A 27,154-nucleotide genomic window follows, 5' to 3' on the forward strand; every position below is an offset into this window, starting at 1 on the left:
AGGGAAGGTTTGGGGGGACCAGAGTTTATCAGGTACTCAGAATCCTGATTGGTGGCAGCCTATCAGATCTAAGCTGGTAATTAAGTTTAGGGGAATTCATGCTAGTACCCATATTTTGGACGGTAAGGTCCAGATTTGGGAATTATACTATGACAGAGCTAATAAATCTCAAAGGATTATCATCACCGTAGCTTAAAATGTATATTGATTTATAGCTGTGTGCACATGCATTTATACGCATGCATTTACTAGCAGAAACTATATTCTCCTATTGATATCTGAACAGACTTAACTTCCTTCCAATGATTTTTTTTTGATATATATCCACAAATCTAAATCTGAGAATATTTTGAGCCCTGTCAGGAATGAAATCTGAATTAAATGAAAGGGAAAGGAGGAAAAATAATACACAATGTGAGGTTCAGATTAATTTTCAGGGTAATTTTAAAGGGGCAACATTTTAATTAAAAAAATCATTGCGATGACCATGTGTGGGGAAATGTTTGCTGTTACTGTATGTGGGTTGTTATTTGCAAGTCTCACAGTAAACAAAGTGAGGTGGGAATGTTCTTTTTTCCCACGGATTTATACTTGCTCCGATGAGATTACTATCAGTGGCGCTCCTGCCCTGGGAATCAGGACAGAACCCAGATCTCCTTCCAGCATTGTGTGGGTGTGGGGGCACTGTGTGTCTGTCAAGGGGAAAGCGCAAGAGGGGCACTTGCAGCCAGGGTGGTGCTAGGGCGTGTTGTTCTGCAGGGAGCAGCTTCTGGGTGTACATGGGAGTCAGCAGGGGATGCTTTCCCTTGGGAATCAGTGCTGGCCTCCAGGCCCCAATATGGAACCAAGGGGCGCTGGGCTGCACGGAGCAGCACGTAAGAGCTTGATGGGGAAGGGGAGGCACTCTCCCCTTGCAGGCAGCGCTGGCCCCAGTGCAGCACAGGGGGCGCTGTACTACGGGCAGCAGGATAGAGGGTTCATTGGGGTCACTCTTCCCGCCCTAGTCAGTGCTGGCCCCACGACAGTGCCAGGGGGCCCTGTGCTGTGGGCGTGGCGTGGGTGCTCAGTGGGCGGAGCCATGTTGCAGGGCGAGGCTCGGGGGGGAGGGGCTCCGTGGGGGATGCCAGGCTGGGAGTTAGAGGGGGACACCGTGCAGTGGCGGGGCGCAGGGGGGTTGATGTGCTGCGGGGGGGCGGTCAAAGGGGAACTGTCCCCCCTGCGCTGCAACCCGGTTCTAACTCACCCCCCCGTCCCCGGGTTACCCTCGGCCCCTCCCTCCCGCCTCAGGGGCCCATTGCACCCCGAAGGGCGGGCAGCGGCTTCAGCGGGAGTTACTGAGCATGCTCAGTAGCAGCGAACGGCGCGGCTGGGCAGAGGAGAACGTCCCACCGCTAACGGCAAGAAGCGCGCCTGCGCCTCACCAACTCTCAGCAGGTTTGCGCATGCGCGCTTCTACCCAAGCGGCTGAGCCACCTCCTCCGCTCACGTGATCATTGCGCCTCGTCCGGGGTTCCCGCCCCGCGCTGGGCGGCGCGCAGAGGCTGCTGGGAGGCCGGAAGGCGCCGTCCTGTGGCTCCGCTGAGTGGGAGGAAGGTGAGGGGGGATCGGCGGCTCCTCCCGGCCTAGCGCCCCCCGGACCTCAGCGCTGCCCCCCCCGGTGCCACCAAACCGCCCCCAGCCCCAGCGCTGCCCCCCCGGTGCGACTAAACCGCCCCCAGCCCCTGTCCTGCCCCCCCGGTGCCACCAAACCGCCCCCAGTCCCTGCACCGCCCCCCTGGTGCCACCAAACCTCCCGCTGCGCTGCCCCCCCGTGCCACCAAACCGCCCCCAGCCGTGCCCCCCAGACCTCCAACGCCTGTGCTGCTGCCCCCAGGCCCCCCACCCCTGCACTGCCTCCATCCCTTGCCCTGACCCCTGCCGCCCCCAGGTCCCCCAACCCTTACGCTTCCCCCCCAGACCAATCCCTGCGCTGCTGCCCCCAGACTCCCCGCCTCTGCACTGCCCCCCCCCCGTCCAGACCCCAGTCCCTGCGCTGCTCCCCGTCACCCAGCCTCCCTGCCCTGCAGCCCCTGTGACCCTCTGTTGGGCAAAGTTTTGTGTGCTCCATGCTAAGCATGTTCTTTCTGGCTGCTGCATTCTTCAAGTTCCCTTAATTCATCAAAAAACCCTTACTCTAACAATGGGGAGTGTTGATTCCACTAGATGAACCTGCCCAAGTTATTAATTCTCTTTCCTAGGCCCTTGGAGACTGACAATGGACAGCAGCCTTTGGTCTTCTCTCTGATCATCATGGCTTGTGCGGCTTGTCCCAGGGTCAGCAGCAGCCCTTTCTCCTCAGACAAACATGCTCATCTCATCCTTGCCCAGATGAACAAAATGAGAGGTGCACATAATTTCTGTGATGTGCAGCTCCAGGTTGGTGAAGAAGGATTTAAGGTCCATCGCCTGGTCTTGGCTGCAAGCAGCCCTTACTTTGCTGCTCTGTTCACGGGAGGGATGAAAGAATCTTCAAAGGATGTAGTACGGATCCTAGGAGTAGAGGCTGGCATCTTTCAGATGCTCCTGGATTTTATTTACACAGGTATATTTACGTTTGCTATTCTGAATGAAAAGTGGAATGTTCACTTTTTATAGATCACCTTGTACTATGACAATTATTGACTGGCTCAGATCCTTAATGAGGCTGCTGACCTGTGCAGCTTACAGTACAGTGTTGAAAGTACCATTCCTTAGCACATTTAAAACTAGGCTGGACTAAACATTTGTAAAAGTACAATAGGAATCAGTCCTGTACTGGCATGGAGAGGAACTAGAGGATCTAAAAGGTCTTCTCTATCTCTACATTCTAAGATTCTGCTCTTCTGTACAGTGAGGAGAAATTCAGTACTGTGTGTTGTACTTACTACAAAAGTGAGTTGTCTCTAAGTGTTTGAATACATATAAACATGCACATACTATATACATGTGCAGGTATGTATCACTATGCATGTAGTTGACTGCTATTCATTATCATGCTGGCCCTTTCCACCAGTGATGCTGGCCTTGACTGTCAGTTTGGCTGTTTCTCCCACAACTTTACACTTTTTCTTCCATAAGACTCCTTAGAGTTGGAACCACCTTCCTGAACTGATCTGTAAGGCCACCATCCTTTTTCTGCCTTGGCTTTGATGTCTTCAAATAATCGGATAACCATGAGGGCTAGGTTGAGTGACATTCAGTGGTAGCTGCAATATCTCTCTCTCCCTATCTAACTTTAAAAAGAAAAATCTAGAATCCTCAAGTCACTCATGTAGACAAGTTTTACATAGCAATAACCTAAGTAAGAATTTTCCTAATCCTTCCTCCCTCCTAGTATTTCTTAACTTTAAGCACATGTATTTTCCTATTGAAATCTAGTTAAAGCAGAGCCTTTGTAGGATCCCGGCCTAAAAGAAAGGGGGCAAGAAGGGACTATTTTGTGTGTTTTGCTGATAAAGAAATTTTATATGCATCTCTAAACATAGCATAAGTAGGTCATAGTATTTAATTATGCTGTGGTCTTCAGTTGATGAGTCACTGGAATAACCATCCAGCAGAAAATCAACAAGACTCTGTCTGTGATTCACAAGCATTCTGGGTTATCCCGCATATTTGTATTTACCAAATTTAATGTAAGTATGCGACTTCCAGATAAATTCCTTTTCAGATACTTGTAGACATCTTACTACATTACTGAGCTGACAGTAATTTTGCAAGGCAAATGAATGTTTAGTTCAAAATGTCCAATTCAAATGGAAAAGACTAAGGCTTACCATTGTTTAGGCTATTATAACATCTGAAATGTGTCCTGTTTGTCACGTTGTCCTCTGCACACAGGAGTAGTGAATGTTGGTGAGAGTAATGTTCAGGAGCTGATAGTAGCAGCAGACATGCTCCAGCTGACTGAAGTTGTGGATCTTTGCTGTGAATTTCTGAAGGGACAGATCGACCCCTTGAATTGCATTGGACTCTTCCAGTTCTCTGAGCAAATTGCCTGCCATGACCTACAGGAGTTCACAGAGAATTACATCCATGCTCACTTTCTGGAAGTTCAGAGTGGCGAGGAGTTTCTGGCACTAACAAAGGAGCAGCTTATTAAGATCTTGCGAAGTGAGGAGCTTACTATAGAGGATGAGTACCAAGTTTTCACAGCTGCAATGCAGTGGATTTTGAAGGATCTGGGAAAAAGAAAGAAACATGTGGTGGAAGTGCTGGATCCAGTTCGATTCCCTCTGTTACCATCCCAGAGACTCTTAAAATACATAGAAGGTAACAGAGAGAAAGAGAAATGAAGATGTTTGTTTGGATGGAGTATTTGTCTTTCGTAAAGGATCACTGGGTTTTATTTTTTCCAGTTTAAAAATGTAACAACTGACTATTATACTAAAAAATTATTCCTGGGGCAATTCTGTGCCACTGTGCAATGCAGAATTTTGCAGAAATTAATGTGCATGCAGAATTTCCTTTCCCCCATGTAAATTGGCTGCTGTGCTGCTAGCCACAGTTAGGGGCCACTGGACCCAGCAGAGCCCAGCTAGTACATAGAAAACACTGCTGGGGGGAGGGGGAGGGAGCTAGAGCAGTGGTTCCCAAACTTTGTAACAGCCTGTGAACCCCTTTCACTAAAATGTCAACTCTTGTGAACCTCTCCTAAAAATGACTATTTCCAGGGATTTTCTCCTTTACCTGAGTATAAATTATAAAAGCTGTGATCTTGGAAATTTAATTTTTTTATGACAAGCTTATTACACACTTATTATTTATCATTACAGTATTTTTATTATATTATGAAAATGGCAATGCTCTTCCAAGATCTCACTTTCGTAGCTTGTATCACTTTGAATAAGCCTGGTAGAAGACTAGGCTCCTATGTTTCATCAAGGAGTATCAAATGGGAAACATCATGAAGGTATTTAAGAAGCCAACTCGAAGAGTTCCTCTTACAGAAGCATTCAGGTCTTGAGCAGTCCAGGCAAACACACATTACAACAAAGCTTAAACTTGTTCTTCATAATAATTTAAAAAACAATACTAACTGCCTATTTAATTATAAAAACAGCAAAAAATCCATCTTCCTTTCCATTTCTTATAAGGAGTCTTGAAGTTTAAATCTCTTCAGTGTGATAGTTATGCTTGTTTTGATCTGCTTAGCTCTTGGAAGTCCAGGGGCTCTGGGCTGCTGGCCCTGTGCTGCCTGGGGTCTCCGCTGTGTAATATTTCCGCAAACCCCAGTTTGGGAGCCACTGAGCTAGAGGATTCCTGGCAGCTGCAGTTCCCAGCATGCCCTGAAGGAAGGAGAGGGCAGCACACAGGAAACTGTGTAATCCTGGAAAAGAGTCTCAGGCTGTTTCTTCCTCTGGGTCCCTGGGCTCTGGTGGGGAAGGGTCGGGTATTTGGGCAAGGGGGGGCGGCCACAAGGCTGGGCTCTGGAGTGTATGTGCAGGGGGTGTGGGTATCTGGTCTGGGGGCATGCCCACAGCTGGGCTCTGGGTGGGCGGGGAAAGGGGATGGAGAAAGAGGAACTGCGTTGTCATAGGTGTTTCTTTAACTATCTACTCCTGGGGGAAATTTTGTGTGTCTGTATTGTTGCAGATATACTTGCTGACAATATTTTGAAATAGATTACCAAAATAATTGAAACTGGTTTGGTTATGTAGTGTTATTTTGACAAATAACGTGCAGAATTTTAAAATCATGCACACGATTTTTAATTTTTTGGTGCAAAATGCCCCCAGGAGTATTTAATATATACTCACATTTTGATTTTAAAACTAAGCCTTTGTGAAACTTTTGGACCAGAATTTTCGAAATCTGTCTTGGTTTGTCATATGAGAAGCAGAGAGGAGGAGGAGGTGGTGATGGTGATGATGATAGTTATATATTTTCTCCTTGGGGTTGGTCAATTACTGATGTTTATAGTTGTCATTGTGACTTTTTCTTTCATGTCTCTCTCTAATTTTTCTTTTCCAAGGAGTTTCAGATTTCAGCCTTCGGGTGGCTCTGCAAACCCTGTTGAAAGAATATTGTGAAATCTGTAAATCTCCCAAAGAGAACAAAGTCAGCAATTTTCTGCAAACATCTAAGGCTCGTCCCAGGAGGAAAGCCAGGAAGTATCTTTATGCAGTAGGTTAGAATCTGGTTGCTTTAACCTTTTTCAAAAACAGTGACTTGATATTTCATATTACATTAAAACCTTTTAAATTCTTTGTCAAAAGGTAGCTGCCAAAATAGTGCTGTATATCTAATACAGTGACTTTGTTGCTGGACTACAATTGTGAATAATGTGTTTATTCGTAAATAACTGGAGCGCATTACAAAATACAAATACGTTCATATTTCATCTTTCCTGAATGCAGTATCACAGTCTGGAGTAGTCTTTCAGGAATCACTTGCCTCAGGTGCAGAGCAGTAATGCAGCCTGTTATGTGTACTGTTCACAAATGGAACATATGTACAAAACATGCACTCTGTTTGTATTCTTCTAAGGGTGTTATGTTTCTTCCCCCTTTTTCCCTTTATAATCATTTTTGTGCCAGTTTGGTGATCTTTGTAAATTATGGGTCTTTTATGAATGATGGGTATAATCAAAGAATACTCATACCTCTTGCATTTGGGGTTATACTCAAATTTTTTAGTTCCACTGTTCATTTGATATGTTTACCCTCTGAAAAGAAGTTTGTGCAGAAGCACTTATTGCTAATAATGGAGGTGACCATTCCATGAGTTGGTGTATTAAGAATTGCAAAACTGTCATGAGATTAAGGTCTTAGGTCAGATAACATTACTTTTCTCTTCTCTAGCACCTTTCATTCAGGCATCTCACAGTGCATTGCAGACATATATTGAATTAAGCTTCCCAGTGGCCCTTTGAAGTTGGTACTATCATCTTAATTTTTCGGATGAGAATTTATCCTGAGATTATGAGATTAATTGAATTGCCCAAGGTGTCGCAAACAATCTGTGGCAGAGCCTAGAATAAAAACCTTATCTCCTCCTAAGTCTGAGTGCTATCCCAGTATTATGCCTTAACCACAAAATCATCCTCCTTCCTTCATCAGATACTTAGTAAATCTAAGAGAAAAATTCCATTGATGCATAGTAAGGTGCTTCAGCATCTAATACTCCTGGAAGGTGTTTGTATCCAGCTGTTCTAGCAAACATTCAGAATCCCCAAATTGATAAGATTATCAATTGATCTCAAAGCGCTTTACAGAGGAGGTCAGCATCATCTTCCAGTTTTACAGATGGGGAAACAGAGGCACAGGGAGGGGAAGTGACTTGCCCAAGGTCACGTCAGCAGGCTGAGAGTAGATCCCAGGTCTCCTGAGTCCCAGTCCAATGCTCTCTGCACTAGACCACACTGTGCCCCCAGTGATTTTTCAAACACTAAAAACAATATTGATTTCTCTGCTGGAATAGTTTCTGAAGTTCCCTGCTGAAGGAAGCAGTCTGATTTGATGAGTATTAGCATAGGCATGACTACGCTGAAGTAGGATGTTAGTCACTCTTTCGAATATCTTTTGCTATTGTTTTGGCTTTTTGTAACACTTGTACCACTGCGTTAGAGTTGGCTAAGACCTTGAAGAGGGAGAGCTGCTAACTTACGCATGTACTTTCTATCTGTTGCCTAGGAGGATATACTCGACTGCAGGGGGGACGCTGGAGTGACAGCAGAGCCCTCAGTTGTGTGGAGCGTTTTGACACCTTCAGTCACTACTGGACCACTGTGTCTTCACTTCACCAGGCTCGCAGCGGGCTGGGAGTGGCAGTGGTGGGAGGAATGGTTTATGCTATTGGAGGTGAAGGATGAAAGGAATGTGTTACTTTGGGTAACCTAGTATACCTAGACAATTCCTGATATGTTTATTCAACCTGCTCTTAAAAACCTCTAGTGATAGGGATTCACAACCTTCCTGGGATGCCTGTTCCAGAATGTATAGTTGAAAATTTTTCCTAATGGCTAACCTAAATCTCTCTTGCTGCTGATTAAGCCCATTACCTCTTGTCCTACCTTCCGTGGACATGGAGAAAAATTGATCCCTATCTTTATATGAGCCCTTAACGTATTTGACAGGTCACCCCTCAGTTTTCTTTTCTCAGGATCAAATATACCCATTTTTTAAATCTTCATAGATTGGGGTTTTCTAAAGCTTTTATTATTATTTTTTTCATTCTCCTGTAGACTCTCTCCACTTTATCAACTTCTTTCCTAAAGTGTGGTACCCACAATTTGACATAGTACTTCAGCTGAGGCCTTATTAGTGCTGAGTAGAGAGGGATAATTACCTCTCTCTCTTACAGGTGACATTGCTGCTAAAATACCCCAGAATAATGTTAGCCATTTTTGCATCTGCACCACCTTGACTCATGTTGAAGTTGTGGTTCAGTATAGCCCCCCCACCGCCCCCGATGCTTTTCAGCAGTACTACCAGCTAGCCACTTGTTCCCTATATTGTAATTGTGCACTTGATTTTTCCTTTCTGAAGGGTAGTACTTGGCCCTAGTTTTTATTGAATTTCATCTTGTAAACTGAGACCAATTCTCTAATACGTCAAAGCTGTTTTGAATTCTAATCCTGTACTCCCTAGGGCTTGCAGCCTCTCCCAGCTTGGATGTCATCCATGAATTTTGCAAGGGTCCTTTCCACTCCGTTATCCATGTCATTAATGAAAATATTGCTGGACCCTGTACTGACCCTATGGGACCCCACTAGATACGTCCTGCCAGTTAGACAGCGAACTATTGATAACTACCCTTTGAGTACGGTCTTTCAACCAGTTGTGCACCTACCTTATAATAGTTTTCATCTAAACCTCATTTCCCTAGTTTGTTTATGAGAGTGTCATGGGAGGCTATGTCAAAAGCCTTTCTTGAATCAAGAAATATCATGTCTACTGCTTCCCTTCTATCCACCAGGCCAGTAAACCTGTTAAAGAAGGAAATTCGATTTGTTTGGCATAATTTGTTCTTGGCAAATCCATGCTGGCTACTACTTATAACCCTATTATCCCCCACGTGCTTACAAACTGATTGTTTAATAATTTGTTCCAGTATTTTTCCAGGTATTGAAGTTAGGCTGCCTGGTCTGTAATTCCCCAGGTCCTCTTTGTTCCCCATTTTAAAGAGAGGTGCCCTGTTTCCCCTTCTCCTGTCCTCTAAGGCCTCACCTGTCACCCGTCATCCATGAGTTCTCAGAGATAATTGCTAATGGTTCCTTGATTGCTTCAGCTAGTTCCTTAAATACCCTAGGATGAATTTCATCAGGCCCTGTCAACTTGAATACAACTAACTTAGGTAAATATTATTTAACCTGGTCTTTTCCTACTTTGGCTTGCATTCTATCCCCATTATTGCTAATTCTGCTGAGTATCTTGTCATCATTAAGCTTTTCAGTGAAGACTGAAGCACGCTAGGCATTAAACACTTCATCCTTCTTTATGTCATCCATTATTAGCTCGCCTTCTCTATTACATAATGGATCTACACTTTAATCGGTCTCATTTTCTTTTTTTCTTAAAAGAACAAGTAGAAATGTACTGAAAGCTTGCCTTTCATTAGAGTTAGTGGCCTCTATTATTGTGACTTGTTTGCTGAATGCGTTGAATATGTTTCAGGAGCATCGTACATTGTGATGGTACTTCCTTAAACATATGTCAGATTTTTACTTTACTTTACTTCTGAATGGGGAAGTGTAGGATTTTTGTTGTTACCATACTATCAGTGTTAAGGCAACACTGATATAGGAAAAGTCTCATATTCTGACAAATAGGTTAAACTGTGGCATAGTCAAGAATACATGAGTGAAATGTGCATTAACTTGTGTACTAACTGGAAAAATATCTCCTGCAGACCAAGGTCAGAAGTGATTTTGTCTTTTAAGTGTGTATTTGTGCTCTTTGGGACTAAGTTACTATTCTGTGTATGGATGTTATTGTTGGTGCTCCAAATTAATAGTATAAGAGGGTCCTTAGCAGTTTTGATGTATTTTCCATTCTTCCAAAAGGTGGCACTAGATCATAAAAATGGCCATACTGCTGGGTCAGACCAATGGTCCAGCTAGCCCAGTATCCTGTCTCTGATAGGGGCCAGTGCCAGATGCCTCAGAGAGAATGAACAGAGCAGGGCAATTTCAAGTGATCCATCCCCTGTTGTCCACTCCAACCTTCTGGCAGTTGGAGGTTTAGGAACACCTAGAGGATGGGGTTGTGTCCTTGACCATCTTGGCTAATAACTACTGATGGATCTATCCTCCTTGAACGTATCCAATTCTTTTTTGAACCCTGTTATACTTTTTGGCCTTCACAACATCCCCTGGCAATGAGATCCACAGGTTGACTGTTTGTTTTGTGAAGAAGTATTTCCTTTGTTTGTTTTAAACTTGCTGCCTATGAATTTCATTGGGTGACCCCTGGTTCTTGTGTTATGTGAAGGAGTAAATAACACTTCACATTCTCCACACCAGTCATGATTTTATAGACCTCAATCGTATCCCCCCTTAGTCGTCTCTTTTCTAAGATGAACAGTCCCAGTCTTCTTAATCTCTCCTCGTGTGGAAGATTTTCCATACTCCTAATTGTGTTTGTTCCCCTTCTCTGTACGTTTCCAATTTCAATATTCAAGGAGTAGGTGTACCATGGATTTACATAGTGGCTTTATGATATTCTCTACTTTATTATCTATCCCTTTCCTAATAGGCGTGACATTCAGTCAACTTTTTTGACTACTGCTTCACATGGAGCAGATGTTTTTCAGGGAACTCTCCAAGATCTTTTTCTTGAGTGGTAACAGCTAATTTAGACTCCATCATTTTACATGTACAGCTGGGATTATGTTTTCCAAGGTGCATTACTTTGCATTGGTCAACACTGAATTTCATCTGCCATTTTGTTACCCAGTTACCCAATTTAGCAAGATCCCTTTGTAACTCTTTGCGGTTTGTTTTGGACTTCACTATCTTCAGTAATTTTGCAAATTTTGCTGCCTCACTGTTCACCTCCTTTTCCAGATCATTTATGAATATGTTGCACAGCATTGATCCCAGCAGTGATCCTTGGGGGACCCTGCTATTTACCTCTCTCCAGTGGGAAAATCGACCATTTATTCCTACCATTTGTTTCCTGTGTTTTAACCAGTTAGTGGATTTCCTTGGGACCAAGTGGCACATTTAGTAAAATTGTCAGCTTAAATTACACCTCGTTATAGTATAAACTCCTTTACTAACAGAGCTTTCCTTTTCTCAACTGATGGTGTCCAGGATATGGGAAGGTTAGCTCCGTCTGTCTAAAATGAAAGTAGTGTGTACATATAGTATATCTTTTGTTTCGTTTTGCTACAAGGTTAAATGCTATAGTCTTAAAAAACCCCTGTATTTTCCTACCTAGGTTAGTAATAGCACTGTAAAGTGAAATATTTCATGCAGAAGCACAATGCTGCAGTGTTTGACTCACAACTGTTTTGGGGAACAATTTCTGAAAACCATTTTCAGCGCTAATTCAGTTTTCTAGTGTAGACGAGGCTTTTGTTTCTTTTGCACTTTGGCAATATGAGAGCAATGGCCTCAATTCAGATATTGGAAGCGAGGGGCTGATCCCGTGGCAGAGGCTGGACGGTGCTTGTATATCTGAATTGCAGAATATTCTAACACACTAGTTCTCAACCTGCGAGCTGCTTGTGGTCCAATCAGCATACAGCTGTGGCCCATATGACATCCTCAGGGCCGCATAGGTAGCACAGATATTGTGTGGATGCCGCCCACATAACACACAGAGAGCTGCATATGCAGCACACAGTGGTAAATAGAAGGAAGAGCAGTTCTCAACCTAACTCATCTATTTGTTTCTGCCTTTTTTGTACCAAGGAGAAAAGGATTCAATGATCTTTGACTGTACTGAATGCTACGATCCTATTATTAAGCAGTGGACAACTGTGGCCTCCATGAACCATCCTCGGTGTGGACTTGGAGTGTGTGCATGTTATGGTGCTATCTATGCTTTGGGTAACTATACAGTTCCTTTTTGGTAAAGCATTAGATCAGATCAGTTTGGGGTTTTAAATATTAACATTAAAATCCTATAATACTGAGAGTTGAAAATAAGCAGTTACTTGTCACTTGCAGCTGATGGGTGTTTTTATGAGTGCACGTAGGGGAGGTACCATCATTTCCAAGTGAAGCCTCTTAGCCAACCAATGGAATAACGGGTATTTTCAGTATGACTCAACATATTTTGGTCTGGGTATTATGTATGCAAGTTAGTCTGATTATTTAAAAAAAAAAAAAAAAAAGCATTTCACAGCACCCCCTCAGACTTTCTACTTCTGTAGTACCTTTATCTGAGAATCTGTACTTTATCGGACGTTAACCCTCACAGCCCTCTGTGATGGATGGATGGGAGAACCAAGAGAGGTTAAGTGACTTGTCGAACAAATATCACTGTCTTCTAAATACTGCTTCACAGATTAGGTGTTCGAAAGCTTTTTAAAACCAAATGCTGAAGTGTAAAAAAATCTGATATGCTAGTACTGTATACCACTGGGAGAGTAAGAGATTTGGAGTGAAAGTTATGGGAACATTTTAGTTGCTGGAACAAAACAGCCAAATATCTTATCTAGTCCAGTATCCTGTCTCCAAAAGTAGCCAATTCCAGATGTTTTATATATGCTATAGTGCCCATAGTTATCCAGTACTAATAACATGGAGGAAATTGTTTTCCCTAGGTGATGATCTCCTGCCCTGAAACATAAGACTTGCTAGCCTTATAATTGTTTTCTGTATTCTACACGTGCTTTTGTTGAATCATACTAAGGTATTTCCTTCCATAATTATCTTTGGAAAAGACCTGTAGTTCTGTGTCATCAAACTTTACCTGCATGTTTCCTTTTTGCAGGAGGCTGGGTTGGAGCAGAAATCGGCAACACAATTGAAAGATTTGACCCTGAATTAAATAGCTGGGAGGTAGTGGGCAGTATGGTTGTGCCCCGCTACTATTTTGGGTGTTGTGAAATGCAAGGTGAGTGGTTTTTGGTTATGGCTTTCCCACATGAATAATAACCAATAGTTTAGAGAGTAGTTGTATCATATAAGGAATTTGAAGCTTTATATTTCAATCAGGGATCCCTATCTGTGTCTGCCTTGCAACTTGGTAAAACTTAGAATCATAGATTTTTAGGGTTGGAAGGGACCTCAGGAGATCATCTAGTCCAACCCCCTGCTCAAAGCAGGACAAATCCCCAAATCCCTTAATGGCCCCCTCAAGGATTGAACTCACATCCCTCGGTTTAGCAGGCCAATGCTCAAACCACTGAGTTATCCTGCTTTCAGCTCTGTGAGTGTAACAGTGGTTCTCCGCCTTTCGGCCATTTCCCCCTTTTCTGATACATGGTTTTATTTCTGTGGAACTTGAACCTAAAGGTCTCCACTCATCTAACAACAATATAAATCCAAGATTTAATAAACCAGCTTAGAAAATTCTTCCCTGTCCTATTAATTAACCCTTGAAAATAGTTTTCCTGTGGTTGTGAACATGAAGTCCAGCCAGTATTGACCATCTCAAAAGACAGAGCTCCAGAGATGTATCTTGTATGAATGTTCTTAATAAATATTTGCACTCAGGCCTCCCAGGTGGTCACCTGCCCTTCTTTGGCTAACTTAGGGTGTATCTACAGTGCAATAAAACATATGTGGCTGGCTCATCTCAGCTGACTCAGGCTGAAGGACTATAACTCAGAGCCCCCCAATCTAGTGTCCCGTCTCCAGCCATTGGGGATTTTAGCAACAGGCAGTCACCAATGGGCCAACCACCATTGTCATACTGTCTCCTCCATGCACTTATCAAGCTCAGTCTTGAAGCCAGTTAGGTTTTTTCCCCCACTAGTTCCCTGGGGAGGCTGCTCAAGAACTTCACTCCTCTGATGGTTAGAAAACCTTAGTCTAATTTCAAGGCTAAACTTATTGACGGCCAGTTTTTATGTATTAGTTCTGGGGTCCACATTGATGCTTAACTTAAATAACTCCTCTCCCTCTCTGGTATTTATCCCTTTGATGTATTAATACAGAGTAATCATATCTCCCCTCAGCCTTCTATTGGTTAGTCTGAACAAGCCACGTTCTTTGAGTCTCTTCTCATAAGATAGGTTTTCCTTTCCTCGGATCATCCTAGTAGCCCTTCTCTGCACCTGTTCCAGTTTGAAATCATCTTTCTTAAACATGAGAGACCAGAATTGCACACAGTTTTCCAGGTGAGGTCTCACCAGTGCCCTGTATAATGGTACTAACATAGCCTTGTCTCTACTGGAAATACCTTGCCAGATGCACCCCAGGACCGCATTAGCCTTTTCACAGCCACATCACATTGATGGCTCATAGTCACCCTGTAATCAACCATACCACCAGCTCTTTCTCCTCCACTGTCACTTCCAGTTGATAAGTCCCCAGCTTATAGCAAAAATTCTTGTTGTTAATCCCTAAATGCATGACCTTGCACTATTAAATATCATCCCATTTCTGTTATTCCAGTTTACAAGGTTATCCAGATCTTCTTGTATGGTATTCCGGTCCTCCTTGGTATTGGCAAAACCTCACAACTTTGTGTCATCTGCAGATTTTATTAGCACACTCCCACTTCTTGTGCTACAGTCAGTAATAAAAATGTTTAAATAAGGTTGGTCCCAAGACTGATCCCTGAGGAATTCCACTAGTAACCTCCCTCTACCCTGAGAGTTCACCTTTCAGTACAACCTGTCGTCTTCCCTCTAACCAGTTCATTATCCACCTTTCAGTTCTCATATTAATGCCCATCTTCTCCAATTTAATTAATAATTTCTTGTGTGGAGCTGTATCAAATGCCTTATTGACATCCCGGTAGATTAGATCTGCTGCATTTCCTTCCTCTAAAAAATCAGCTATTTTCTCAAAGGAGGATAATAACTTTGTTACTACCTCTTGAATACAACAATTGAAACAATTGTAGAAAAATCAACAATTACTTTCTATCATTTAGGCTACTTACTTTTTGTAGTTCACCAAGCTTGGAACAGATCATTTAACTTTAAGAAACATTCTAACAGCCCTTTCTTAATCACCTGCTAATCACTCTTTATGAACAGAATTCTGACTCCCTGCCTCAGGGGCGCAAACTGGGAGCAGCACTCTTCTGTCTCCTCTGCAGAATTCCATTGCATTGCACACTCACCACAGGTCCACACTACAGCGTTAAATCGATTTAAACAGCGTTAAATTGATTTAACACTGTAACCGTCCACACTACAAGGCACTTAAAATCAATTTTAAGGGGTCTTAAAATCGATTTCTGTACTCCAGCTAAACGAAAGGAGTAACCCTAAAATCGATATTACTAAATCGATTTAGGGTTAGTGTGGACGGAAATCGAAGTTATTGGTCCCATTCTTTTACTGAGCTACCCAGAGTGCACCGCTCCGGAAATCGATGGTACCCTGGGACCATGGACGCACACCACCGAAGTAATGTGCCCTAGTGTGGACGCGTAAAATCGATTTTATAAAACCTGTTTTATAAAATCGATTTTACTAATATCGATTTTAAGCTGTAGTGTGGACGTACCCTCAGTCTGCCTGCCCCTGAAGCTTGCAGTTTGTGGGGGGGGAACACTCTGCCTTGGCTCCCTCCCCCCACCACCTCCACCTATGTTCATCTACCCTGCAAAAAAAAAAAACCAGCAAACCACTGCAGCGAGTCTCAGAGCCTAGATTAACTGCCTCAGGCTTGCAGTTTGGGGTTTACAGCAGTGTAGTGTTTGGGCTCAGGCTGGAGTCCGGGCTCTGAAACCTGGAGAAGAAGGCGGGTCTCGGAGCCTGGGCTCCAACCCAAGTCTAAATGTCTACACTGCTATTTGTAACCCTGTAGCAGTTGATCTGGGCTCTGACTCACTGCCGTGGTGTTTTGTCTTTATTTGTTGCAGTGTAAACATACCTCCTGTGTGGTTTGTATATGTTGTTTCTGGGCCAATAGAAAATGGTGGTTTCCATTCTTGAGTTATTTTAATGAAAGGATCAAATTAGTATTGTGTGATATACAATTAAACTTATTTTCTGCGATGCTTGTTCTGCCTAAGCATAGATTTAATAGGAAAAGCCCTGTCTCTCTCCAGGTTTAATTTACATTGTCGGGGGCATCAGCAATGAAGGAATAGAGCTACGTTCTGTTGAAGTCTATGATCCAATATCCAAACGCTGGTCTACGCTTCCTCCAATGGGCACCCGAAGGGCATACCTTGGCGTAGCTGCCCTTAATGATTGCATCTATTCTGTTGGAGGATGGAATGAGACACAAGATGCACTTCCTACTGTAGAGAGATATTCCTTCGAAGAGGTCAGTAGAGTGCCTGGGAACCTTGCAGACTACAGCTTTATTTATTAGGATGTATAAAGATGCTAATATGCTGCCTATTCCCCGATAATTGTTTTACTCTTCATAGTGGTAGATTGTGTTGTTACCTTGGCCATTATGTACCTGGTGAGAACATAACTCGAGTTGATGAGATAGGAAATGGAGCTTGTTTTAAAATCTTTATTTGTTCCCAGTCAGTAATCTGGAAACTACATTTCAGGGGCCTTCAAGGTGGTGTCTGTATACTTGCTGATCTTTCAAATCTATCTATCTAATCTTAATCATGTAGTGATTGAAAAACGTGTGTGTGTTCTTCTGGGTAATTGGAAGCTAACCAACACACAATAAACAGAAGGATTGTAGCTACTAAACACCCTGGGGAATGTGGGAGAGTAGTTCTGCTATAAGTTATTCAATATATTACTCTGGATACTAGACAGGTTTATTAGATACAATGGAATTTACCATAAAACCAGCTCTGAAGTGCTGCTGTTATTGCTTTTCCCTCCAAATCAATACCAAACAAGTATCCCAAAATAGTGTTAGAAATCACGGTGTTGTCTGAAGGTTCTGACTTAAGTTCTGGCTACTGTGGTTCCGTAGATTCCGGTGGCACTTTTCATAAGAGTAGTGTTGACAGTCCTGGTAGTTTTTACATTTTGCCTCTACAGTCCCTTTAATTTTCAATGGGGATGTAGTTTTCTTCACTTCTTGTTTCAAATTATTGTGTGCTGTTCCTGTGCAATGCTAAACAGCTGCTGTGCTCTACCCCAGGGGTGTACATAGATGGCCTGTTCTCACAAAACCCTACATCAATGGGATTGCTTATGAGAATAGATAAGGGTTTGCAGGATCAAGCCCATCTTTGCAAAGTGCGTTGGGATCTTTCAGGGTGGAAGGTACCACATACATGTACAGTAATGTTGTTAGCATGTTTGAATCCGCTTAAAGTAACTAAACTGGTCATTTGGGGACTTTAGAAATTTCAGTAAACTTAGTTATACTTTTGGGAAGTGGTGGGGGAGGGGTATTTATGCCTAAGGGACTTAATTATAACAAAGCTATTGATGATTGTTTAAAAAAAAATGTGTATGTATTTCTGTAAAAATAAATAAAAATGTCTCTCCTCATTAGGAGAAATGGGTTGAGGTTGCACCGATGAAGGTACCCAGAGCTGGGGTGTGTGTTGTGGCTGTGAACGGACTTCTTTATGCCTCGGGAGGCCGAGCTTCTAGTCACGATTTCGCTGCCCCAGTGACCTCGGACTCTGTTGAAGTTTATAACCCTCATTTGGACACATGGACTGAAATAGCAAACATGATCACCAGCCGCTGTGAAGGAGGTGTGGCTGTGTTATGAAATAGATCTTCTAAGAACTTGAGGAAGACTAGCAGGGGGAAGGATGAGCGTCTGGCTTTCTACAGACAAAGAGGTTTCGTGCTTCTTTGGCCAGGATCCTCTTCCACTATGTGGCTTTGTGTGGAGTTGGTAGAGGAGCAGATCTCAGGTAGGTTTGTAGGGCTTTTTCTGAGCAAAAGGGAATTAATTTGCCCCTAAAATGACAACTGGCCAGTCCAAAGTCTGTTTCATGAAATACCATCTATTGAGAGCAGAAATGCTTTTCGTGACTAGATTAAATTAATTGAATGTGAAACAACTGGAGACTATTTGGAAAATTGGACCTCATCTGAGAGATGACCTTCCTGTGTGCTGGGATGACTTGAAACTCCTCTCTGTTCCCATGATGGAACAAAGTTAGTATCATTAGCTGGACTTAAAAACCTAGAAGGTGATTCCTTTACGAAGCTAGGGTTTATCTGAAGTAAAGAGCAGCTTGGCTGTTTCCTTAGCATTAGGAGTTGTCTTTTGCTGGCAGAGAATGTGCCAGGTGAGGCTGGTTTAAAAAAAGATCTATAGTTCCAGCTGCAGCCTCCTCTCGCTTGAGGTTTTCATTAGCTTCGGGATAAGCACCCTAGAAATTAACTGGAGGTGAATTGTCCTTTGTCCCCCAGTAGGTTTTCTGGATAAAGGATTTGGTGATAAGTGGCTGACAGTCTTAATCCACTGCTTCTCTTCCTGTAAAGCTCAACGTAATTGTGGTTCATGCTATTATAATACTGGTATCCTGTTTACCTGTGGGTGGCAGGTGCTCCTGTCCACCCAAGGGGGGACTTTCCCTTCCCTACTTTTCCAAGAAGTGACACCAGTGACTCATAAATAGTTGACCTGTGTGCTGGTCATAGGATCTTTACTGAGCTTTTCAGTTGGGAATGTCATCACCTCTCATTATAATGTCCACTCTTCCTTCTGCCTTCACTGGAAGGGATTACACTGTGCACGTGTATACACCTACGGGGGCTGTCAGGTAGTGGGATAGAACACCCTTCTCCAAGATGCTGCTGTTCTTTTCCACTTCTAAAGAGGACACCTCTGGCTTGCACCCTGCCTTTTCCAGGTTGAAGTAGACAGAAATTGGCTGTGTTCTGTTTCAAAGTGATGCTACTGTTTATTCATTTTGCCATTGTCTTAAAGGTCCTATATTTAGCGTGAGAGCGCTTATTGGGAAAAATATTTATTTTTTTTTAGCTATCGTAACACCATTTCCAGATTTTTTTTAATATTTCTGTTTTAAACAAAAAACACACCTGGTACTTGAAGCTTCTGTTTGCACCATATTACTGCATAGTCTTGGCTGGGATTGAATGTCACCTGGAACTCAGATACGAGGCACAGATGAGGCTGTCCAACACAGCACAATCAGACATCTTCTGGAACTCAAACCAGCATGGGAAGTGTAATGCAATGGAAGCCTTCATTGTGTAGACAGAGGGGCACCCGCTTTCCAGATCAAGGATGTTACCTGCCCAGTATGAAGTTGTCTGGGGGGAAAGCTTCCAGTTCTTGTAGTAGCTGCTCTGAAAACTGATAATTTACATATTCAAGGACAAATGTTAACTGCAGCTACTGACATTTGCTATGTAAGAGAGTGCTGGCTTCTCTGATCCTTTAATTAAACTCTTATATGCTTTTGCTTCAGGAAGGACTTCTAATGGTTGTGAAGCTAGCCCCTATTTGTCATACCTTTTAGTTTGAACCAGGTGAGTTTGCTTTTAAATTGCTGTATACTTCTCAGGACTAGCTTCAGGTCATGAGTGTGTACCTAAGTAATGATGGAACTGTGTAGTTTTTACACCGAGTGCTTTTTTTAGTAATGATGGTGAGTAGCATTGCTGTTAACTGTAACAAAAATGAGTTTGATTTTCTTGTTGAAACTGTGTGTTTAACTTCTGACAAACATTGAGAAAAACTGCTTTAAACCAGGTAAACACTGACAGGTTGTTTTTAAGCTACAAAGAAATGTGCTTCTGAAATAAAATATTTATTATTTCCTTACTACTGGTGAGCTCCTTTGATTTAAAGGATCTTTGGGAAACGAGGGGTAATTGGATCCCTAACCTGTCCTGCATGCTGTCTCCTGCTTGAAAAGAGCTGAGGAGGGAGATGTTTTACAATCAAGCATCTGAAGATTCCCATGCTTCCTACATTTGGATACTATAAGATTTCAGTTGGGTCCCGCAGGTTTACTTTATTATGGTCTCTTCCACCAGCTCCTTATCTCCCTAACTCTGGAGTCAGGGAGGCATTTGTGTTGTACCATGGATTAGTCCCTTTGACCACTGCTCGTGACTTTCATATGCTGGCTGATGCTTGTGGGTTTGCAGTCTGCTGCTGCCACTACATAGCTAGTCTTACCCAGGAGAGGTGGGACGGCTTCTACAACTGGCCCCATACCAGAGTGTGCTGCCATGGATCTCTTGTTTATCAAACAGCCATGTTGAATAAGAGGGAGTGAAACAGTGAACTTCGCTTTTCTTTAAAAATTCAATTTTAATTCCTCTACATCCAAACAACATACCACTATTTCCAGGGTCTGCTGTTAACAGTGCAAACATTTAACAAAACCTCCTCTGAAAATCCTAGCCGTTAAGGGATGTAGCAAGTGTTACACTAATTAGTGCTATATACGGGGAGATGGCTGCATTCTTTAAGATATACAGACTTTGCAGGTTGTCATTTTTCTGGTAGTGTAAATGGCTCACAAATCTTATAGAAAGAGAAGCCATCCTTTTCTCTTTCTTTCATCTTTGTAGTAGATACGGCTCATTCCTTTTCTGAAGGAACAAGGAAACTGGTGGCTACAGTTGGAGGTTGTAGGGAGGTAATTCTGTTTAAATGCAATCCTACTGCATTATACATGTGAACATCATCCCTAAACTCCCTTCACTGGGCTCTAAGAGTTGGTAAAACCTTTGCAGCTTACTTTTAAATATCGATTTACTGCAGACTTTTCACTTTCAAGCATTTATACCTACTGCTAGTTGGATTTCTGCTGATGGAACATTGACTTAGGCCACAACCAAAAGTCCATTAAGTTTATATTACACAGCCATCACACACTTAAAATTTTCCTCCTTCATTGGCTATAGCAGGAAGGAGGGGCATGAAAAGATTACTGTGGAGAAGCTTGCACTATAATACTCAGCCCCTTTGTGAAGGGTCTACAGTTTACAAATGTACTGAGTGGCCAACAAAAAACAGACTTAACCCATCCAGTGTGTAGTTGCTCAGTCCCTACTAGGGAACTACGACTAGATTTCTGTGCAAAAAAAACTGCTTTGGTTGCCTACCGTGAACCAGGGTGCAATGCCAGCTGGCACAAGGCACGCCCTTCCCTAACTCACATCAAGCATGACACACATTGCCCCTACACACTGTTGTCATCATCATCTGTATCTAAAAGGTGTTATGTAAGGTGGTATATGTAAACCAGTACCACACCAGTCATTAATACTAGTGCGTGATGTACGTGGGGGTGGTGTCTGAAGAATCAGAGATGTGGGCTGGAAATATATTCTTAAACAGTGTTTTGCAAGCAGTGCACAAGCCCAGTCTATTCTAGACAAAGGAATGTTGTTTCACCTGTTTTCCTGTCTCCAATTAAATTAAGCCAGGTAATACCTGAAAGGACAAAGAAAAGTACATCTGCATCTATGTAAACAAAGCCATCAACCTAAATGAGCATGGGAGAAGACCACTTAATGATCACAAGAAGGGATGGAGCCTACCACACTCAGGAAGCCTTCTTGGCTCTTGAAACAGAGACAATAGATTTTGGGAAATATAAGCCAAAGCAGAAAGCCATTTTGGAATCCATCACAGAGGGGGAGCTGTGCTCTTTTGAGTGCATGAAAAGGGGATCCTCTGGGCCTGAAAACAGAGTAGCTGGAACTGACTATAAGTGAGAAATCTTAAAGCGTAACTTGTTGAAACTCAGTTTCAGCCACTTGAAAATGTTGTTTTTTACTTGTAACCATCTCTCTCATCTATTCTTTCTTAAATCTGTGTTTTGTTAATTAACTTTTGTTTTATTGAAAAACCATCTGTGCTGTGTATTGAACTGAAGTCTGCAGCAAAACTAACAGGCTTGTGTGTGCTCTGTCTCTTTGGAGGCAGTGAACTTAACGTGTTAAGTGAGCGGGACTGGCTGCTGCAGGGGAGGCGTTTCTGGGAAGACTCAGAACAGGAGGAGCTGTTAGTGTTACCCTGCAAGATAGGAGGGAGAGAGAGCTCAGTGGTTTGAGCATTGGCCTGCTAAACCCAGGTTGTGAGTTCAATCCTTGAGGGGGCTACCTATGGATATGGGGCAAAAATCTGTCTGGGGATTGGTCCTGCTTTGAGCAGGGGGTTGGACTAGATGACGACCTGAGGTCCCTTCCACCCCTGATATTCTAGGGCAGGGTGAGGGCTTTGTGTTGATGTTCACCTCTGACCCAAAGCTGCACAGCCCAGAGTTACAGGGAAGGGGCTGACAGAACCCCTTACTGGTCTGGGTGAACCCCCATAATATCACACCTATTGCCAGTGGCTAGTAGTAGTTCATGATGTTCTGCTGCACCCTTACAGCTAATGGAAGAGTGACATGATTTATCCTAACTGAAGTCCTTATTTTTTACTCATGGTTATGCTCATGTTCCTTTGTTTCCTTGGGTGAAGGATAACTTAGGGGTTCACTCTCCCTCTCTTTATAGTCCAGTAAACCTCTGAACTATATTCTGCTGAAACTCCTCCCCCTATAAAGTTTTCCTTGCAGGCTGTGGACACTATGCTGTCTTCTCCCTTGCAGATGATTTTTATAATGCCAGTGATCTCTTCCTGCAACCTCCAGTACAAATGAATAGCTCACTTACGTTGGCCACTCCTGCACTGGTTTAAGGCATTGGCCTGTTTCCTTTGGCTGGAGAAAACTTGTTTATCAGCTGCCCTGCCATGCCTCGTTTAAACACATTTTAGTGACATTCTAGAAATAGCTGTAAAGTTCTCTGGGGGTTGACCATACATATATCATGCACAAATATTAATGATCAATGCGTTATTAGTTTTTCAAAGATATTACATGCCATCTTTTGCATAAATATCATGACAGTGTGCCATTTGGACTTGGGGTGCTCTTAGCATCTCAGACACTCTTTAGATAAACACTAATCTCAAGCTTGACATGACAAACCAAACTTACCTATATGTGGTGTTTGGTGACCAACTCCTAAATCATTTACCATGTTTAGTGTATATTTTCTTGTCACTAGAATTTGGGTCAAGGAAGAATCTTGTCCTAGGGGTGTATGTGTAGTATTTACAAACAAAAAAAAGCAGCTGTACATATAACAACCTCGCACATCATGAATCTTCCAATTATCTACAAACTTAAGTATAGTGCAGGCATTGTTCCATTTTCAGTGGGAACAGGAAGTGTTTTCATCCTATGGTTTACAACCAAAAGGCTTCTAATGTTTATAAAAACTACAACTTTATTCCTTTCATTGCAGAACTTGACACACCTTATAATTAAGCCTCTTGACCCATCCTTGTTTTAATGATTATTCCTCATAATACATGAGTTCAATCTATCCCCAAACATTTAAATGTATATTACAGTAGTACCCAAAGATCTCAGTTAGGACTGAGCTCTTGCTGTACAAATAAGGGAAGATGCATACCTGCCTTGAAAACAATTTAGAGAGAGTGAATAATGTGTATATATAAATCCTCTCTGCTTAACTTGCTTGGAAAATGGTTACTCCCACAGTAAGCATCTTGCAAGCTGCTGTTTTCTGATTCCACTCATGGATGTAGTCCTGGAAGCATGGAGAAGCCAAGCAGTTTATTCTACTCCTATTAGAACTTCATACAAAACTCTGCAGTGGTTTGACAGGGAAAAAAAAATCGTTGGTGGTTTATGTTTCACTTTCATTTACTTTTACTTGCACTGTTACTTAGCTGCTTTTCTGGATAAACATCCATAAGTCCCAAGGTGGCTACCAATGAAAATACTGCCACCACTGTTAGTAATACCCTTAGGGCTTTAAACCAGCTGGGATAAGTAGGAAGAAGAGCAAGGTCATAATGCAATGCTACCCCGAAGCCAATTATCACCATGACTGCAGCTTGAGTGAGGTCCTCTTTAAAAAGTATGGCAAACCAGGCCAATAAAGGGAGAACTATACTGTTCCCTAAGTTAATCCAATCAGGAGTGGCTGGGCTATTTTCTGGGAGAGCAAATCCCCACCTGACTCCTCCTAGAAAAGAGACTACAGTCGCCCCATATGTCATTTGAGCAAATGCCAACTCGGGGTAGTAGGTCTGTTGGACAGCCATAATCAGTGGCACTGAAACAAATGGAATCAACCCTGCAAGGCCCAGGTAAAAGGCAGGCTTTGGTGAGTCCTTGAGTGACCTCATATCATGGCGCAGAAGTCCCAGTTGGGGTTCAGGATCTTTTGGTTTCTTTTTCTTCAAGCAGCGAAGGGAGCAATGGAATCCCTGGGCCTTAGTTACACAGGCTGAGGCCTGGCTGAGGAGCTGAGGTCTCGACGGATGGGAAAGAACTCTTTGCAGAGGGAGACTGAGAGGAGAAGGACAAGTGGTCTTATTCTTTCCATACTGTAGTAGTCTGTGAAGGGTCAACTTCTGGAGCTGCAATTACAAAACCTATTAAGAGCATCTGACAAGCTCTTCTTAGCCTGGAGAGATGATTAGTTATACCCTATATAAAACTAAGCCCATCTGTGGAAATCTACTGTCTAGTATGTTCATAGGTTCATAAAGATTTCCCCCCCACCTTCACTTAAAGCAGTGATTCTCCAACTTTTGTACTGGTGACCCCTTTCACACAGCAAGCCTCTGAGTGCGACCCCCCTTATAAATTAAACACACTTTTTTATATATTTAACACCATTATAAATGCTGGAGGCAAAGTGGGGTTCGGGATGGAAGCTGACAGCTTATGACAGCCCCCTCCCCACATAACCTCATGACCCCCTGAGGGGTCCCAACTCCCAGTTTGAGGAACCCCTGACTTAAAGGGCACTGCTGCTTTTATGAGAAGTTGGCTTTTTCACTACTTTCTAATACAAAAAGTAACAAACATTACACAGAGGTTACAGAAATAGCTGCCTTCCTCCCATGTCTGACATGGTCATGACCTGTAAAGAGATTATCTGTGCTTGTGTTCTTTTTGCTGCTTTAGGGTGAATAAAGACAACCTGAAAGGTTTCCTCCAGCTACTTCCTTGCTTGTGTTTTCACACTAGAAATTAAAGCACATCTTAGAGCAGAAGTTTCTATGATGAGTAGGGAACTAGTGCAATGATATCATTAGAGCCAACACAAGAGAGTAAGTGAAAGGGAAAAGGATTAGTCATCACTTTAAAAACTTGTTTTGAAACACCTGATTAAGTTTAATTGACTAAGATTTTGGATAAAGAAAGTCTGTGTTAAGAATTAAGCACCTTCACCTTAACAATTAAGGTGTTAGAGCTCACAATAAACAGCCCTGTTATTGCCCTGAGGCCCTCTTGCAAAAATTGACATTCCCTGAAGTTGCTGAGGAAAAAGCACAATGCCTTTCTGACTTCTTTATATTCAAATCAAAAGGGAGCAGCTACACACCTTCTAAAAAATACTTTGCAGATTGTGACCTGAGAGTGTGGAGACTATCATCACCATGATATAACTGTTTCAGTGAAGAGGAATTTTGTGGTGCATATATGATGCAGACTGTACACTTAAGTTCTGTCCATAGGCACACCCATTAAACCCCACTGATTTCAGTATGGTTACAGAGACACAACTGAAGGGAGGACTTGGCTCTTTAATTTTAACAGTTATCAAATACTAGTGACAAAATATATCAGTAAGCCTGTGATAAAGCCATGTGGCTGAGCTGCCGTTCAACGATGACCGGCAAGAATCAGGGAAAAAATGATTTACAATTCTGTACTTTTTAAACATTAGAAAAGTTCCTTTGGAAAAGAATAAATATAAAATTAAACCTCAGTCTGTTGTAAACTATGGGCCAACTGCATTTTATACCCAAGATGCTTTGCCTCCTGTTTGGTTTTGTTTTGAAAGCTATTTCAGGATAAATTAGATAACACATTAGAAACTTACTTTTAAAGGTATGTGGGAACAACATCCCTGTACAAGGTGAAACATGTTTGCCTTAGCAGAAGGCCCTAAAGGATGAAAAAAACGTTAGGAGAATCAACTTAGTGACAGTCTATACTAGGTAGAATATCCAAGTTTAGAGCATGTGTCAGTATAAGTTACTACAATCTGTTTTCCCTATTGACCATTTTGTTTTATAAGAAGAAGCAAATCAGGACTATGCATCTTTGGTTTTGTCACTGTACAGCTAATAACATATCTATAGCCAATTAATTATATTGAACTTTTACAGGACATTTTGTTTTCAAGTCACTTTACAAACTGAAGTCATTAACTTGTAATGCATTTTAGTGCCAAATCAGGGCCTAATTATATCTCAAGGTGTCCCTGAAGTAGGTAAATAGCTCCATTTTACAGATGGGGAAACTGACAAAGTATAAATGGTTTCTCAAATCACTGAGCTGGTTGATGATAGAGCTTGAATAGAATTCTGTCTCCCAGCCCCAAACTGAAACCACTAATCCTACCAAAAAATTCCTCTAAAGGTTGGCAGTTTCTAGGTAATATTACCACTGTTCCTTTTTTAAAAAAGAACCTAGAGAAGATTACTGTGATAACAAATAATTTTAAGTGGGTCCACTGTATTAAAAGCCTCTAGAAGCCTCAACCAAGGGGCCCGCGTTGTAAAACGAAGGGTTTACAATCTAACTAGCCAGCACAGCCACAGGGAGTAAGTATCATGCGGAACTGTGGAAGAGACTAAGCCATTTGCCCAGAGAAAGCCTGTGGCAGAGGTGGGAACTGACCCCCGGGAGCCCCCTGCTCTATTGTAATTAACAATAACAGATCCTGATGGTCTGGATCAGTTTCCTTGCCCCAGCCGCTGTGCAAACACCCCCGCAGAGAGCTCCAGGAAATCAACCCTGCTGCAGAGGCTCCTTCCCCTCGGGGAGCCCCGCAGCAGCGCACCCCCGCCCGCGGCCCTCTCCGGGCCCACTCACCTCCCGAGGGGGGCACGAGGCGCCTTCCCGTGCAGCGGATGGGGAGGGACGCAGCATCCGGCGGAAAGCGTAGGGCTTCCGCTGTGCGCCGGCTGTAAAGCCCCGGCCCAGAACATGCGCTACCCGCTCTAGTTCCGCTCTGGCTGCGGAACAGCGAGACCAGCTGCCCATGGAGGGTTTGTCTCTTTAGTTCTCTCCCCTTGCCCCGAGTCTGTCAACAGTGATGAGGGTGGGACTGACAGGGTTAAAAGGCATCAATTCTAAAGGGA

At 42.8% G+C, this 27,154-nt stretch overlaps 2 protein-coding genes across 3 annotated transcripts; one reads left to right on the forward strand and one right to left on the reverse strand.

Annotated features, from left to right (window-relative positions):
- Positions 1-1,499: 1,499 nt before the first annotated feature.
- On the forward strand, positions 1,500-19,774 carry IPP (intracisternal A particle-promoted polypeptide). Of its 2 annotated transcripts, XR_007775417.1 has the most exons (10): positions 1,500-1,593; positions 2,238-2,581; positions 3,856-4,287; positions 5,990-6,145; positions 7,650-7,817; positions 11,876-12,013; positions 12,903-13,025; positions 16,143-16,363; positions 17,516-17,888; positions 18,397-19,774. XR_007775417.1 is itself a non-coding variant. In XM_050961842.1 (9 exons), exons 2-9 carry the CDS (start codon positions 2,290-2,292, stop codon positions 17,738-17,740), a joined length of 1,755 nt encoding a protein of 584 aa, XP_050817799.1. In that variant the 5' UTR covers positions 1,500-1,593; positions 2,238-2,289; the 3' UTR covers positions 17,741-19,774. The 2 variants fall into 2 exon arrangements, 1 of the variants encoding a protein (XP_050817799.1); XM_050961842.1 differs by having other exon boundaries at positions 17,516-19,774.
- A 3,455-nt stretch (positions 19,775-23,229) lies between these two features.
- On the reverse strand, positions 23,230-25,987 carry TMEM69 (transmembrane protein 69). The gene is made up of 2 exons (XM_050961848.1): positions 25,888-25,987; positions 23,230-24,412 (listed from the first exon to the last, which is right to left on the reverse strand). The coding sequence occupies exons 1-2, from the start codon at positions 25,930-25,932 to the stop codon at positions 23,687-23,689; spliced, it is 771 nt and encodes a 256-aa protein (XP_050817805.1). The 5' UTR covers positions 25,933-25,987; the 3' UTR covers positions 23,230-23,686.
- Positions 25,988-27,154: the final 1,167 nt, after the last annotated feature.

Source organism: Gopherus flavomarginatus, chromosome 7 (assembly GCF_025201925.1).
Source record: "Gopherus flavomarginatus isolate rGopFla2 chromosome 7, rGopFla2.mat.asm, whole genome shotgun sequence".
NCBI lineage: Eukaryota > Metazoa > Chordata > Testudines > Testudinidae > Gopherus > Gopherus flavomarginatus.